This window comes from Tigriopus californicus, chromosome 3, assembly GCF_007210705.1.
Source record: "Tigriopus californicus strain San Diego chromosome 3, Tcal_SD_v2.1, whole genome shotgun sequence".
In the NCBI taxonomy this organism is placed as follows: Eukaryota; Metazoa; Arthropoda; class Copepoda; order Harpacticoida; family Harpacticidae; genus Tigriopus; species Tigriopus californicus.
The window spans coordinates 7,677,390-7,693,230 of NC_081442.1; the positions used below are offsets into that span (position 1 = coordinate 7,677,390).

General features: G+C 41.2%; 3 protein-coding genes across 5 annotated transcripts in view; 1 reads left to right on the forward strand and 2 right to left on the reverse strand.

Annotated features, from left to right (window-relative positions):
* LOC131877526 (D-serine dehydratase-like) overlaps nt 1-4,185 on the forward strand; it is a 5,181-nt gene extending 996 nt beyond the window's left edge. The window contains exons 2-6 of the mRNA XM_059223218.1: nt 1,885-2,091; nt 2,258-2,435; nt 3,293-3,631; nt 3,733-3,885; nt 3,963-4,185. Of these exons, the coding sequence (XP_059079201.1) occupies nt 1,885-2,091; nt 2,258-2,435; nt 3,293-3,631; nt 3,733-3,885; nt 3,963-4,025 (940 nt within the window). The 3' untranslated portion in view covers nt 4,026-4,185. The remainder of the gene's footprint in view (nt 1-1,884; nt 2,092-2,257; nt 2,436-3,292; nt 3,632-3,732; nt 3,886-3,962) is intronic.
* LOC131877527 (cysteine and glycine-rich protein 1-like) lies at nt 4,013-15,095 on the reverse strand. Of its 3 annotated transcripts, none has more exons than XM_059223219.1 (6): nt 14,880-15,095; nt 10,115-10,221; nt 5,054-5,208; nt 4,785-4,985; nt 4,582-4,717; nt 4,013-4,512 (listed from the first exon to the last, which is right to left on the reverse strand). In XM_059223219.1, the coding sequence occupies exons 1-6, from the start codon at nt 15,086-15,088 to the stop codon at nt 4,436-4,438; spliced, it is 885 nt and encodes a 294-aa protein (XP_059079202.1). In that variant the 5' UTR covers nt 15,089-15,095; the 3' UTR covers nt 4,013-4,435. The 3 variants fall into 3 exon arrangements, with proteins under 3 accessions (XP_059079202.1, XP_059079204.1, XP_059079203.1); XM_059223221.1 differs by having other exon boundaries at nt 14,885-14,906; XM_059223220.1 differs by lacking the exon at nt 14,880-15,095 and adding an exon at nt 12,754-13,022.
* Nucleotides 5,442-7,974, reverse strand: LOC131877525 (phosphorylase b kinase gamma catalytic chain, skeletal muscle/heart isoform-like). The gene has a single exon (XM_059223217.1). The coding sequence runs from the start codon at nt 6,905-6,907 to the stop codon at nt 5,570-5,572; it is 1,338 nt and encodes a 445-aa protein (XP_059079200.1). The 5' UTR covers nt 6,908-7,974; the 3' UTR covers nt 5,442-5,569.
* Nucleotides 15,096-15,841: the final 746 nt, after the last annotated feature.

Sequence of the window (15,841 nt, forward strand, 5' to 3'; positions counted from 1 at the left end):
ATACGTTACGAAAACGCAAAAAAGTTGTACTTTGATAAATCATTTTAGGGGGCAAAATTTGGCTCAATATTCTATTTTTTCATGGGCTCACTGCTCATATTGCAAATATCTATTTTGTCGCTTTATTTACAAAAATGAAATTTCATTGCAAACTCAGGCCTAAAGGTCATAAAAAGGTCACAGTTTGATTCATTATTTTGGCGCGTCTTGGGTCTTAATATAGGGGAAATAACATTAATGGTTTGTAAATTCAGTATCACCAGTGTGAGAGGCTCAATTCATTAATTTAGAGTGTAGCTAGATAATGATAAAAATCAAGAAAAATGTCAATTTCCTTGAGAATATGGTCAAAGAAAAGAATCTCGCTGAATAAAAACAGAGTAATATGTGTGTACCAATTTCCATTGAGATTATTACTAATGCTTGGCATTTTTAATTGCATGGAAAGATATTAATATGTTTTCAGAAGCAGTATTTTGTCAAATTTTTGCTAAGATATTATCGATTCCCTGTTTATGTTTATTTTGATGTTGCAATTCGCGAAAAAAGTGATTTTGGGCAAAAATGACTTGAGTGGCTTTAACGTTTTTTGGGTTTGGATTTTTTACGCTTTACTAACCGCTACAGGGAATATAATTCTCAGTGCTATTTCAAGCTAAAAAGAATTCTAACCCTTCCCTCTGAAGCATAAACAGAAATCCTTCTTTCCCTACTTAGAGTGGGGTGAGGGGGTTGTTAGAGTGCTTCTTGATGCATGCAGAATTCCATGTTGGACCACAACCACTTCTTAGCAATGTTGACTTTGGAGATTCTCATAGCCCAAGGGAGGACCTTATCTGTCAGAACTCCAGGTGGCTGCTAGCTCCTGGGGAACTTTACTGACCAAATGTTTGGGCCATCAGAGCTTATTATCATATTCCTCACATTTGTTAGAGCCTTGTGGTCTCATGTAAAAATGGGGGAACATTTGATCTCCCTAGCACCTTTGCGTTTATTAGCCCATGGTGAGGAAAAAAAATCTCTCTCAGATCCCCCATGAAAGGTATGAGCATGAACATGTTGATGTTGAACAATGGAAGAATCTCCACCCCTGGTTTATTTTTTCAAAGTCAGATGGCAGCTCTCTCGCTTGGCCTGGCATCTGAATATGGATGTCCCAATTGAGGGATATTTCCGCTTCGTCGTCAGAGCTAACATTTGTTATTACTTCACAATGAGGAATGACCACAGGTTTACCCATTTAAATTGTCAAAGCAGCAGCTCCTGTTGTAATTTAAATACTACAAAGAAGCTTGAACTTCGATAGCAAAGGAACAAAACAGAATTCGCAAATTGGAGAGCAGATGCTCTACCAATACAGTACCACAACTGGCCTCTTCCCAATAGGGCCAATTGGGCTTATTCCTCTTCATTCAATTATAATGTTAATTCTAGTTCGAACAATGAAGTCCACTTCTCTTCTTTCTCGGGCTGCTTCATTGTTGTTCAATTTGCTTCCCTCTAATATTCGTAGGGAATACGTAGGCCTTATTGATCCGGTAACAGCTTTCAAGTCAGACTTGGACAAATTTTTAGAGGGCATTCCAGATCAACCCTACATTCAAGGATTAGCTCGGTCTGCCAACTCAAACTCGTTGGTAAACCAAACGAGCAAAACATTCCAGCAAGTGTGAAATGAAATTCATAATTTCCTTATGCTGTCCAATTTTTTTGGAGGTAAGCAATAGGCAAAAACCAAAGGTCATCGGCGATCATGGAAATCTCATTTAAATAACGTATTGTTTGATTAAGATAAGCCACATGAAAAAATCAGATAAACCAAGAATCACTTTAATTTGAATGCCAAATCCTGCCTGCCGTTTCAAATGATTTGTCCTCTTTTAGAGGTTTGGTGACTTCGACGTTGGTTGAGTCGGAAATGTACGCCAACGCCGGTTTCGACGACATTCTGTACGGATATCCAATTCTCTCGACACACATGCAACGGAACTTGAAATTGGCGCAAAAACTGGAGAGCTATCACCTCATGGTAACGAACAAGGAATCCATCCAGATTCTGTTGGCCAATCCCCCTCCACCGGGGAAAAAATGGTAATCAAACAAAATCCAATCTGCGATGAGCAAGTCTTGCGTCGAATTCTATCCACTCACTACACACGTATAGTCTTGGTACCTGGTGCATTATCTAGCCAACTAATTGCATGCACCTTTTTGGCGAACAAAGACTAATCTCAAAGCGTTGAGTATTCTTCGAAAGGTCGGTGTTCATGAAAATTGATTGTGGCAACTCTCGGGAAGGGTTTTGGTGGTCTGATCAGGATTGTATTGAAGCGGCCCTCGAAATACGGAAATATCCCGCAGTCATGACCTTGCAAGGGACCTACGTCCATTGTGGAAACACCTACAAAAGCCAAGATTCGAACCAAGTGGAAAAGGTGGGTTTCAATCGAACGTTAATTCAAAGCGCTTGGAGTGCTCATAATATCAGCCGAAGTCATTTCTTTGCTTAAAAGAAGCGTAATCATTTTTCGCCCTATTTCCAAGTTGATCCCTTTTGCGGTATCGTTCCCCGCCATTAGCTTTCGTATAAGAGTGGTGGTCATCTTAGATCTCAAACACAGATTACCTACCAACTTGAACCAATGGATTATGAGGGGGTCTACGTAGGGTCGAGAATCGACATTTCCGAATCGGTCTTCTTAACATGAGATTGTCCAAACGTTGAAGAAGTTGACTAAAATTCATGCCCTTTCAAACCTCACATCAAAATATAACAAATGTTGAATAAACTAACCCTTTTCTGGTACTTGGTTACTTTAAGAGTACGAGCTCATCTATTCATTCCGTGCCCGTTATGTACTGATCTTTGAAAGAGCATGACTTTTGACCCGGTCGCTGGATTGAGTTGAAAATTTGAAATGCATGATTGCATGCAGCAACCTAGTGCCATACTTATTTAAAGAAAATGCAATACATTGGTTCCTAGTAGAGTTATTAAATTTCGAACTTAACGACCCAGGTCCGTCTATATCCCAATGGTTCATGTAAGTAACAACAAGATGGAATAAAGAATCTTTGATTCATGAATATTTGTTTGGCTTCCAGCCAAATGCTTTATTAAATGCACTTGACAACCTAGACTTAATATCTAAGGTTCGAAAATCAGTCCAAAATTGACCCCTGTTGATCGGTAAAAACTTGCCGCCGAGGCGAAACAATCTTGAACACGACTTGAGTTCAGTTACCTTACCCTTACACTATGAGAGGTACCAAGTGGCCCAATTGATTCTAGACCCGAGATGAGACTATCAAAATGCTAATTGGTGTATCGAAACGGATGTCGGAGCATGGGATCAAGTTTGACAACATTGGTATTGGATCCACCCCTTCGTGCAGCCACGATAGCGCCCTCTATGCCCAAATCAGCGAGATTCATCCGGGTAATTACGTTTTCTATGATGCCCAACAAGAGAAATTGGGATCGTGTGGGATGGGAGATGTGGCCGGGAAAGTTTTGACCCGAGTCATAGGTCATTCAGTACGGCGGAATCAATTGTTGGTAGATTGTGGCTTTTCGGCACTGACCAAGCAAGGGTTTCAAGAACTGGACCAATCCTTTGCCCGGGTTGAGGTGAGATATTTGCACTTTGATATCGAGGCGACAGTTGTTGAGAACACCCTATTCCTGACTCTTTGTCAAAAAAAAATTAATGACTCTTCCTGCATCCGTAGGGTCATCCAATGCTTAAACTTTGTGACATGACACAAGAGATTGGAAAAGTTGGATGGGATTTGGATGACTCAATTAACTTCGACGACTTTCCTGTGGGGTCCACACTCTCATTGATCCCATACCATGCTTGTGCCACTGCAGCCATGTATCCAGTGAGTTTGTGCACAATCAATAGTTGATCAACTATTACCATTGACGAGAAAGTATGAATTCCTTGTGATTTTTTAAGGTTTACTACGTGCATCAAAACCAAATGATTAAAGAGGAATGGAGGCCATGTCGGGGATGGTAATTAATGCAAGAGAACCAATATGTATATTTCGAATGGCATGCACTTTTGAATTTAGGGTATATTCTGAAATAATGGGGTAAAACCCGGACTAAATAGCAAATATATATTTATAGTATAAAGTAGAGAATGAAAAATTCTTGTGTGATATTTATGTACAATCTGTTGGGCAATATTTCCTTCCAACAAGGATCATGCAAAAGCGAAAGTGAAGAAAAATCATGGTTGAAATGAATGTACTGGCCAAAATATGTGGATAGCTTTGTACCATCGGGAAGTCGTGACTCGATATGGTCTTCTCTCTACTTTATTGGATGTAGGCTAGGTGTGATTGAATGCATTCGCAGATTCTCCAGACTGAGATGTCAATCAATCTATCGTGATGTACACTACGAGGCAAGGGACTGAAGGACCTAAGAGGTCATTTGAAGGGTACCGCCTCCAATACCATAACCGAAACCTTTTGGTCCAAAGTTCCTTCCATAGCAGGCTGTAAAATCATAAATTACATCATCATGAAAGGTCTATTAACCTGAAATATGTATGGCATTCGTCTCACCTCTGCAGTAGATTTCGCCTTCACGTTCACACAAAATGGACGAGTCCAGCCTCTTGTTGCATTCGTTGGCATTGCATGTGAAACAAGATTTATGCCACGCCTTGCCTGATCCTCTCATCAATTCCGCAATGAAGACCTATCACAATCAACACATTTCAGCATGATTATGGTTTTTAGTTTTACTATAATGTGAGCCCACGCACCGATTTATTGCACCTTGGGCAAATCTCGGCCCCACCCCATCGTGGCCTGATTGATGAACTTGGAGCTGCGACTTTCTTCACCGAGTCTTTACCATACGTAGGCGCAGAGGTATCGTTATTGGTAATGTTACTAGTCTCGGCCAAAGTTTTTCGAGGAGCAACGTAGGCCTCTGCTTGATGATCCACTTTGTTCAGATTAGTCTAAATATGAATTAAGAGTAAAAGTTGAGAGTTATGGTTCAAACACAAATTGACAATGGCGGATTCACCTGATATCCTTTTCCATCATCCATGCTGAGAGATCCGGCACCAACACCAAATCCGTAGCCTTTGGGACCGAAGTTCTTACGATAACAAGAACTACAAAACATATCTCCATCATGTTCCGTGATCCGGCCTGAATCGAGCATCTTTCGACATTTTCCTGAAAAAAGTGTTCATGATCATCCAAATATGTTTAAGCAAAAATAAAATCATCCCATCCATAAGATATCATATATATATATATATATCTGCCATACCTAGATGGAATATTTTTGTCTTTGAAACGAACCTGGAATGGTTGTGATTCATTTTGAAGACAAGCGATGGTTCGCGAATTCAATAGATATCCCCAGGCCAGAAGCCAAGGACGAAATAAGGAAAGAATCTGGTTACTTGATGGAGATGCTAATAATTTTATTCTCAGTTGTATATGGCAAAACGTCTCTGAACAAACTAGATTCATGGTTACTATCTACTGATTGCATACGAGAGAAATCAAAATTTGAACAATATATTTTTGATTAAGCCTTTAGCGAAGTCCTCTGTACTGCTTTAACCAGCTCCCGTTTAGGGTAGTGTTCAAACAAAGCGGCTCGATTTTGCCCCTCGCCACGCTTCACCCAATGATTGTAAATTCCAAAGGCACCGTTGTCAATGACTTTGCGGAACATCCGCATGGAGTAAGGGTTGATACGGGTTTGTTCAAGGCTCAGTGGCTCGGGAGTGTCTTTGAGACGTTGAAATCGAACCATGAACCTCACACTATGAATACCTATTCTGAAAGTCCGCCTTGGATTAAATTTGGGACTTGAAGCCTCAACTTCAGGTGAGACGGATGATTGTTTGGTCACGGGTTCTAGGACTATTTTGATCTCGGATGAATTTACCGAATCTGAATCCACCGTTTCCGTCATGCCTCGGCTCAGCGAATGGCGTTGTGCCCGAAACACTGGATGATTTAGAGCTTGTGAGATCGTCAAACGGTTATTGGGATTTACTACAAGTAACTTGGAAATCAAGTCCTTTGCCTCGTCTGTAATGTTATCCCATTCAGGCGAGGAGAAGCTGTAACGACCTTCGCAGATGAGGCGGATCATGAGAATTTGTCTCCGATGCCAGAAAGGCGGGCAGCCGCATAATAAGGTGTACATGATCACACCACACGCCCAAGCATCGACTTCAAAGCTATAGCCGTTACACTCATGAGCTTCCAACATGCCGGCTTGAAGTAGTTCAGGGGCTAAATAACCGGGAGTACCACAGATTTCCCACAACCGTTCGCCCTCGGAAAGAATTTTAGCAAAGCCAAAGTCGGTCAACTTGATGTTCAGGTTTTCGTCTAACAGAATATTCTCTGGTTTGAGATCCCGGTGCACCACATGGAGCTGGTGGCAGTGATCGACTGCCTCAAGGATTTGCTTCATAATACTTCGGACCCGCTTCTCCGATAAGGTGATCTTGCTCGTCAAGTAGTCAAAGAGCTCCCCATTGTGACAAAGTTCGAACACCAGAAAGATGAACGTAGTGCTTTCGTACACATCAATCAAATCCACAATGTACGGGTGTCCAGAGACTCGCTTCAAAACACTGACTTCTCGGTGCACCTCGTCACGGAGTTGCTGGGGGCTGATGTTGGCGTTGTCCTCGTTGGACCCAGACATGTCCATGATTTTGACGGCATACTCCACGCCCGATTGCTTGCAGATGCATTTTCTAACCACGGAACTGAGACCCTTCCCGAGGACTTCTTTGGGCTCGTATTTCTGATAGAAGCCCTTAGCCGCATCCACTCCGGGTAGATCCTCGTCGTCCAAGGACGAACGTCTCACCTTTGTCATCTCTTCGTAGTCAGACACCATACTGACTTTGGGAGGTTGCCCAATTCACCTAATTCCGCGAAAGAACAACACGGCAATTGCTCCAAGGAGCGGTGCTCCCACACCACTCTCCCCACTAGATGGATGGATGGATCGATGGATGGATCGATGGATCGGTCGTTCGATGGATCGAATGGGCAAGAGAATGGAAGAGGAGGAGGAAGACAATTGACGATGGCGAATTCGACGGGGCAATAATCTAGTTGCCACGGCTGATGCACTTTGCCTTGATGGCCCAGCTGAGCGACTTCCAAATTGGTGCTACCATCAGCAAACCAATCAGGATATGCAGTACCCAGCGCGAATAGGAGGGGATCCTTATCACCATTGGCGGACCCTCTTGGTTTCGTTTCACCTGGTTTTCCAACGAATTATTCTCTCTGCTTTTGTAACCTCAAGGATCCGATGGAGCTCTATCGTTCGAATCAACAGCAGCTCGAATTCTTTCTTCCAGGGGACACACAAAGTACGCTTTTCCTTTGTAGATCTGCCTGCTCAGGAAGAGAGAGAAGAGGCCAAGAACGAGGCTGCTGATTGCTACACGACCTGCTCAGTCCGGTCTTTGTGAGGAAAAACTAGATATCCCATACTGTCAACTCAATATCCAACAAGATAGTACTGGTGGGACACGAGGGAATTCTGAATATGTCTCGTCGAGTTCAGATTTGACACTGGTTTCACATTGAGTATGTTGCGTGTCGGTTACGCAACGAGTTCATGCCTACATATCCAGCCTGCTCATCTACGATGGAAGCCCGACATTATCATCATCAAAACCTTAGCTAAGAGTACATTCATTTGAAATGCTCTGCAGAAGGCGTGCTTGCCAGCTAACATCATCTCGACTCCTTCATCTGAACTGAAACAGTTTCTCTTTAGATGGAAACTCGTCATGGTGATTGGTGAAGGAGACTCTCTGTCTCTTTCGCTCTCTCACCGTCTCTCTCTTTTTCCATATCTCTCTACTGTTTTCGGTTCCTTGCATAAAGTGCATGCAATGGAAGCGGGAACACATGCGATCGAGGTCCATCATTTCAAATAACGCGCACTCACGAAATCGTTTGATAGAGAGCATTTTAGGTTAGCATGACTGCATGCATGAAGCTTTTTTTATGAAATAACACTTAATCGGGTGGCTGGCCCAAAGGGGGGGGGGGCTGTGTTACGTAATCCCTAATTTGCGCCAATCATGTATCAAGAATCAAGTTTTACGATAATGGTCGCCAATCAAAGCTGGTAGTTTCCTAGTTCAGTTTGAGTACGAACTAATAGCAAATACTTCAAAGAACTGAATTGTTTCGAACAACCTGGACTTATCGGAGAATCGCCAAGGCTTATCAAATGAAGCGGAAAACTAGACATCAGCGAAAAGCGACCTTGAAGCAAAGGACGACACTTGTGAAGCCATTTCCTCACAGATGATCCTCTGGAAAATGGATCATTGTTGCCAGAAAAGAAGTCAATTTTACGTACAACACGAACGAAACACAATGGATCCGATGCCTCAATCGATATTTTCCTTCGCTTCTGCTTTAACAATCGAGATATTTCCTCATTCTGATAGTTAGAAATGCCAACAATTTGTCCGATCTTGAACTCAGTTTTTTTGCATGAAGCGAGCAGTCTTCGCTTAGCTTTGCCCAACCAAATCTATTGCACTTTAACTCTCGGGCTTGAACTTTTTCCGGTTAAAACATAACAACCTCCCTGGAAAATGGGTGAGATAAGTCAGGAAGAACAATGGACTTTAAGCATCTCGTTTGGAAGCCCACTTGCAAGATTTTAATGGAATGAGCTAGGTGGTCTGGAGAAAAAGGAAATCAGTCTCTTCAAATCAACAACTTTCCCCTCAAGGAATCGACTGGTCTCATCACCATCTTTCGTCCTTCACCATTTGCTATTGGGGGATAATCATCAGAAGTAGCCTTCAGTCGTCTCCAGATCACTCAATCTGGAAAATCTTCATCTGATTTCTAAAGTTCAAGTCAAGCTCAGTAAAACTCAATACCTCTTGTGATTTATGCAACCATTGACGCATCGCTAGGAAATGGGAAACTTTGACGGCAAAGAGGATTGTTCTCAAAACCGACTTGCTAATCACAAAATCAGACCAGTCATTATTTACTTGGGCCTTCCTTTTTTCTGAGAAGCAATCCAGAAGAAAAGGTTTCGGGCATATTATCTTTTTGGGTGGAGTCCCTCACTTTTTTTTCAAGGTGGAAGGCGTGAACGAAGAAAATGGAGTTCGCTGTAAGTCACGGCTGAATTGGGATATATATATGATCCCCTTTAGTTTGAGCTAATGCGACATCCACGAACCAACGATCAAGTTCAAAAGAAAGGCAAGCGTTAATCTTGATTGCAATGAATGTTGGGTGGGTTGAATCTTGGCCTATTGGTGCTTCATCCAAAGCTGGACCATCGGGGGAAAAATATCCCTCAAGCGGGGCAATGCATTTGTTTAATCGCGTTCGGTCCACTTCTGGTTCATCACAATAATGTTGAGAACAAGAGAATCACGATCGACATTCGTTCAACTGGTTTAACCTGACGCCGCATCAGCTTGAAGCTCCAAATAGGTTCTTGTAATTGTTCGCGTATAACTCGATCTTGGTTCAAGATATCAAAATACGTTTGCTTCATCACTCTTAACCTATGATTATTCGATGGATCTCAATACGTCACTAATTTGCTCCGGAACTCAATTACAATTTTTGGGGTACATAACCATCTAACGGATTTGTTTCAAAGATATGACAGCTCGTCATTGTGTCGAACCGACCGCATCGCAGTTTCATGACTGAGACAAAAGATCAGAGCTCCTTTGATGAAAAAGAGTCACGTGTGGGGATTCTAGCGTTGCTTGTAGGTATAGCTATGCTATGGAGGACTAAACATGTTCAGCCATTTAATTACACAGCAAGATGAGGAGATTGAGATGAACTTAGGGGTCACACTACGAAGGCAGAGGAGGCTCAATTACCCGACGCACTACCTGCATTCAATTTAACTTAAATTACATCTCTTTTTTTCCCCTCTCAAGGCAATATTAAAGGGGGAGAGAGGAATCAAGTGAGGAGTTCAATACAAAGGCTGGCAAATAACCCCCACCATTCGTACGGGAGATCATATTTTCTAATGAGGTCCCCTACTATTTAAACGGCGGAATACCGGAAAACCAATGCTCACCACAAACGAAGCAGAGTTTGTGCCAACTCTTGCCAATGGCTTGTTTCTCTTCCGCAAAGTAGACATTTTTCGAGCATCTGGGGCAAATTCCTGGCATCTTGATGAACCTGAAAAAGACTCAATATTAAATGATCTTGCTTGAAAAAAGCTCCAATCGGGGGAGGTGAGAGCGAGCGAGCGAGTGTCATGTCATAGTGTGGTGTGCCTTGGGCCAAAGTCATTTTGCCCGTCAAAGAAAATGACAAGGCTTCAATTTCACCTCAATCTTTTCTCTTAGTTTGTATCCAATTGGCACCTGAAAAAATATCTTCCCGAGTGCGAACAGACCTCGGTGGCGTACATTACTCTTCACTTTGGCCGACGCATGTGCAAAAGCATGTATTGCTTGTAATTGAGGACGTTTACAACCAGACAATGTCTCAGATAAACAAGAACAAACCCTTTCTGTTATTATGGTGTGCGCAAGCCTCAGGCCAGATTAGCCACTTTGTTGCAAAATGAGCCTCTAACGTGATCACTTTAGATCTATTATTACGACTCACAACTACCAAATTTACCAGTGGCCATGTCGAATGCTTGACTGGACTTCCTGAATCGCAAGAAATTTTCCGAGAAGGTAAAATATTAATAACCGCAATGTCCGCATGGTTAAATTGTCTCAATCAACATGAAATCAAAGGTTTCAAGGAAGCCAAAATTGACAGAATACCTGTTCAGATTGATCAAAGCCGATAAATTACGTATCAGTAAGGTATCACTGTTCTCGATTGGGAAGAAATATATCAAAAATGTCAATTTGAACGAGTATCACCAGATAAAGAGCGAATTCTTTTGTTCTCGTGATCTTGGTGGGCTTCAAAGATCATCGCAATTGGCTAATTAATAGGTAATGTGCTGAACGTAATTCATTTAGAGCATGCTGTTGAGACTGTTATCATCGCCATCGGATACTACTTATCGCCCTATTGTGGCAGGTTTAAATTTAGAATTCCTCCTAATTGAGCGTGGAAATGACCATGGAAGCTTAGAAATTTGATCTCCTAGCCTTCACGGAAGCAACATCCCACACTTTGAGAACATTCGAGGTATCGCAAACTCGAAGGGATTGATATTTCACGCCCGATTTGAAGTCTGATCAGCCCTGTTCCCAAGAATTTGGGTCTTTTGGAAGATGTTGGCGCATCGCTGAACCGTCAACCCCTCAAAAACGTTCTTCGACAATCAGATGATTCTCATTAAATTTCTAAAATAAACAGCTTTGCTCCAAAAGTGATGCAACACGTTAGACAACCAAAAATAGGCAAAAATAATAACGCTGACGGTTGAGTCTCTCGCTTTTTGCAAGATTTTGATAACGCCGGGTACTTCCCAGCCCATCACTCCCGTTTCCATTAACATTGTCAACATGAAAAATCAGGGATTCAATAACGCAAGTTCCAGGTCCTTCTTATCAAATGTTGTAGTCAGAAATGTCTCACCAAATTCCCTAAAAAGTCGCATTGGTTTCTTAGAAGTACTGCCATTGCCATTCCAAGACATGGTGGCCTTGCTTGAACTCTGACGTAAAGTAGGTACTACTCGTTGTGATTGGTAAGTGATGAAAAGAGAATTGCATGGATTGTTTGCGTCAAAATTGATTTTAATAGAATGGCAATTGGGGATGAGTTGCTTTCATGAAACGCTTTGTGGAGACATATTCGTAGTTCTTAAACCCGTGGTCCTGGTCCAGTGGATCGAACAACACGCATAGGATGAATAAAGTTTGCAGTTCGTGTCGAATTGCTTCACGAATTCCTTGTCTGACAGACAGGAAAGACCATATTGAAGTCAAATTTGCCAAGTGAAGTTGGTCATAAACGTACTACTTGAGAGACCCAAAATGCAAAAAAACAATGGAATGGAGACGTAGAAGCTTGCACGTCCGGCAATGCCACCCCATCTACACTCGGCACTAGATGAGCATGCAAACACAAAGCATTGGTCTTCGCTTTGAGCACACCTACCAGTCAGTCACGTCTTAATTTCAGCTCAAAACGAATAGATCAAATGTCATTCGGATGGTCCTATGACCAGTACCACCTGACACTCATGCAAAAGACCAAAAAGGGTAAATATACCAGTGTAATCTAGACACGACGCAAAGATATCAATATGATTTGAACACAATTAGATTATAGATCTAAATATCCAGGTCGAATAGTCATCACAGAGCTGATTTGTTGATATTGCTAGGCCGCTTATGTCGAAGAATTCGTTATTTTACTGGCTCTCGTGTTTACTCTTTGTCAACATCGGCCTGACACACGTATCCGTACATAAGTCGACAATGGCTCTTTTGATCTTCATTGATGTTCATGAATTCAATTCATTTTCAGGGGCAGAATTTTATTGAAGCTAATTTTGATCAGAGCACCTCCCAAAAAATGTGTCTAGGTTAAAATGCCCTGTTAATAATGCGACATCATGTTCCTCGTCATGATTTTTCCCATGGCAACGTGACAGAACTTGTAAGCCGCAACCAATTTGGAAAATAAATAAAAGCAAATTCATGAACCTTAATTCAATATGTGAAAAAGCACAATCGATCTCCCAAACGCATTCATTGTCACAGATTGAGTTACAAATGTTATTGAACTTACCGATTCAACGAATCGAGTGGGAAACTTTTTATTCTGGATGTTGGGTTGCTTGGCAATGTTGTTATGATTGTCCAACTTGTCGGACCTTAAGGCACCTCTAGCTGATCTGTCTGATACTAGGAGTTGTCTCAAGACAAGCACTGGTCTTCTTAATAGCAGTGGAGTGATTGTGTGTGCTCCCGACCTGGTTTAAGTCAAGCAGAACAATGAACAGAATAGTCGTGCGATTGAGCGAGTCCCTTGTGTTGTGAACAGTATTGTGGACGATCGACTTCAAACCGAGGCACGATGTGCATCATCTAAAGAAGCTACAAAGGGCCCTCCTCCATTCTTTCCTCTTTCAGCTTTTCAGTTGGCGTCGCCGGTGCCACCACCTTTGATGCCGCGCTTAAAAGATACGCGTACCACACAACGCATCAAGGCTGATCCATGAAGCAAACAGACATACTCACATAGTGTGCAGTGGGTGTAACTGTTGGCTACCTAGTGGGCCTTCGGCCTGCTCAATTCCCTAACCGAGTGGGAGGGCGAACGAACCACGGCCCGAGGAAGATGTACGTATGTACGCACATGCAAAGCAGAATGGGACCTTTGAGAGCAAGTAATTCGTAAAGTCGCCACAAGCCATGTGAGACAGTTCTGGCGTTTATTTTTGCTTCCATTTTCAAGAGAGACAACTTCCAAGACAGGCCTGTTTCCTTCGGATCAAATTTGTCATCCGTGGTCGGCCAGTCTACCATTGATCAATTTTCGAGCTATTCATAGACTTAATTCAATGGTCTCGAATCTCATCCTTTTTGGTTCAAGCTACTTAAGCGTTCATGACGAAGGAAAAGCATATGTGGTGGAAAAAGGAATCCCATCAATCATGGAATCTCAAAAGCTGGTGAAAATGACGAAAGTCTTAAAATGCAGGTATAAGTTAATTCTAAAAAACGGTTTTAGGGTTTATGAAGTTTTTATGGATTACGAAAAAGGTGATGAGATGTGATTTCGAAAACTGAATAATTTGGAGTGCATTTCTCATGCAAATGAACTTGTGTTGATTTTTGCTAATGTTAAGTTTCGTTATTTGTACCTGTTTAACCGTTTCATTTCAATGACACTATTCCGTTTACTACTAAAACCATCAATGAGACTATTTTTTGCCGGTCAAGTTGGCAATCTTTCTTTCCAACATTTCCATTTTCATTGAGGAAATGTATCAGCCTAGCTCTTTAGCGAAATTATATAATATGAGCCGAAAAATGCTCCCCGTTTGATGTTTTCTTGCACCATCAATGAAGATAGTGGTGGCAAAATCAGTCCCAGATATCCTTCGTGACAACTTAATAACTTCCGGAGATTAACCAAGCCATTTCCAAAATGTTCATCTAATAGGGGACACTATTGAATGTGGAATAGTAATACCATCGCTTTAAGTTGAGCGGAATTTTGAAGAGGACCCTCATCAATTTTAGTCAACGTGGCGAGCCACGGCGGTGGGTGGACCACTGGATAAAAAAAGAGATACTTATGATCTTTGTTGCCAAAAGATAAAAACCTTGGTAAAATAAATTATCAGTAGGGAGACAAAAATCATACTTGTTGGCCTCCTAGTGTGTTAAAATAGTTCAATGTTAAAAAATTATAAAGTCTGGAATAGTTTCATCGCTTAGTCTTTTGTATCATTTCTACGCTTAGTTAACCCAAAGGTACTCAGTCTAAAATGACATTAATGACGCTTAAACATGACATCTAAACCTTCAAACAAGGTTGATACAACCCGACATCCCGATCCAATCATTCATTTCCTGCAAAACACAACTATAGTTGTTTCAAAAGTGCCCCAATGAAAATTGACGTTGCCAATTAGTTGCTGAAGAAGAAATTGGTCATTTCCAGTTTTATTTGCAGTGGACTAAGTAGAAGAATCGGATAAAATAATCTGTATATAATCCGGCACTGCATTGCAGATGTTGTTCTTGTTTATGAAGTGTGACATCATATCTACAAATGTGAATAACTAGTGAGTTATTGCCCACTGATCCACAGGTTATAAGACCTGAACTAATTCCATGAGTGTTGACTATACCATAAGGTTACCAAATTTAGACTTAACAGTTTTCATGTTGGCCTTAACTCACGTAACTTTTCCCACGATCTCTTTCACAATGGAGTTTGGGCTTTTTACACTCCTTAAGACCTTTAGATATCCAACACTGGCACCTGTCTCTTTTCGCGATTTGGATGTCTTCACGAAACAGTCGTAGTTGGTATTTGTGGCCTGCGATAACTGAAACGGTTTGTTTCCCTGGTACGATTTGAAAATGAAGAGAGGAAAACAAGAACCCATGAGAAATAAACATTCATACTAGGCTGAAAAAGTGTTTAACCGAAAAAAAACAGGTTGGTTTAGTTTTATTTCTGGGTAATCAAACTCTTCAAAAGTAGCCTTTGTCTTTTGGGGCAACAACAAGTAGTGAATGAATACGTAGTTATAAAATTGCTTTAGATTCAGATACAATATTTAGGGAAAGCGCAACTGCTTTCTTCTCTTGGGGTGGAAGTCGTGTCGAGTCCATAAAGAAGCTAAGAGTATAGTACGATAGGATCGATGCGAATCCAAAGGCTAGAAATAATCATAGAACAAATTACTACGAAAAACGATTTGATCAACTTTAAATGTGATTTGGAGTCAGTGGAGTAAAAAACAGTCATTGTATTCATATTTTTATTTTGATAGCAACAAAAAGTGATGACTGCAATAAAATCCTCAACTAAGAACCTCAATTTTTTTTAAGTAAAAATTCTTATATCCGGATTGTTCCCATAACGAAACTCTACCTTTTTATGTTAGATTATTAACAGCTAGTAGCTATTATTAATTTAAGAAATACGTATTTTTTTCCGGATTGACAAAAATGTTTTTTTTTGTTATTGAAATTTGAAATTCAACATCTTAATTTTTTCTTTAATTGCTTGAGGAGGAAAACACAGATTTGNCGTCATCTATTTCAAGGATACATAATCGGTCATTGAGCTCATTGCAGTTTTTTTGTATTTATTTACTTACCGTTACTCTAATATATGACATCATGGTCATGAC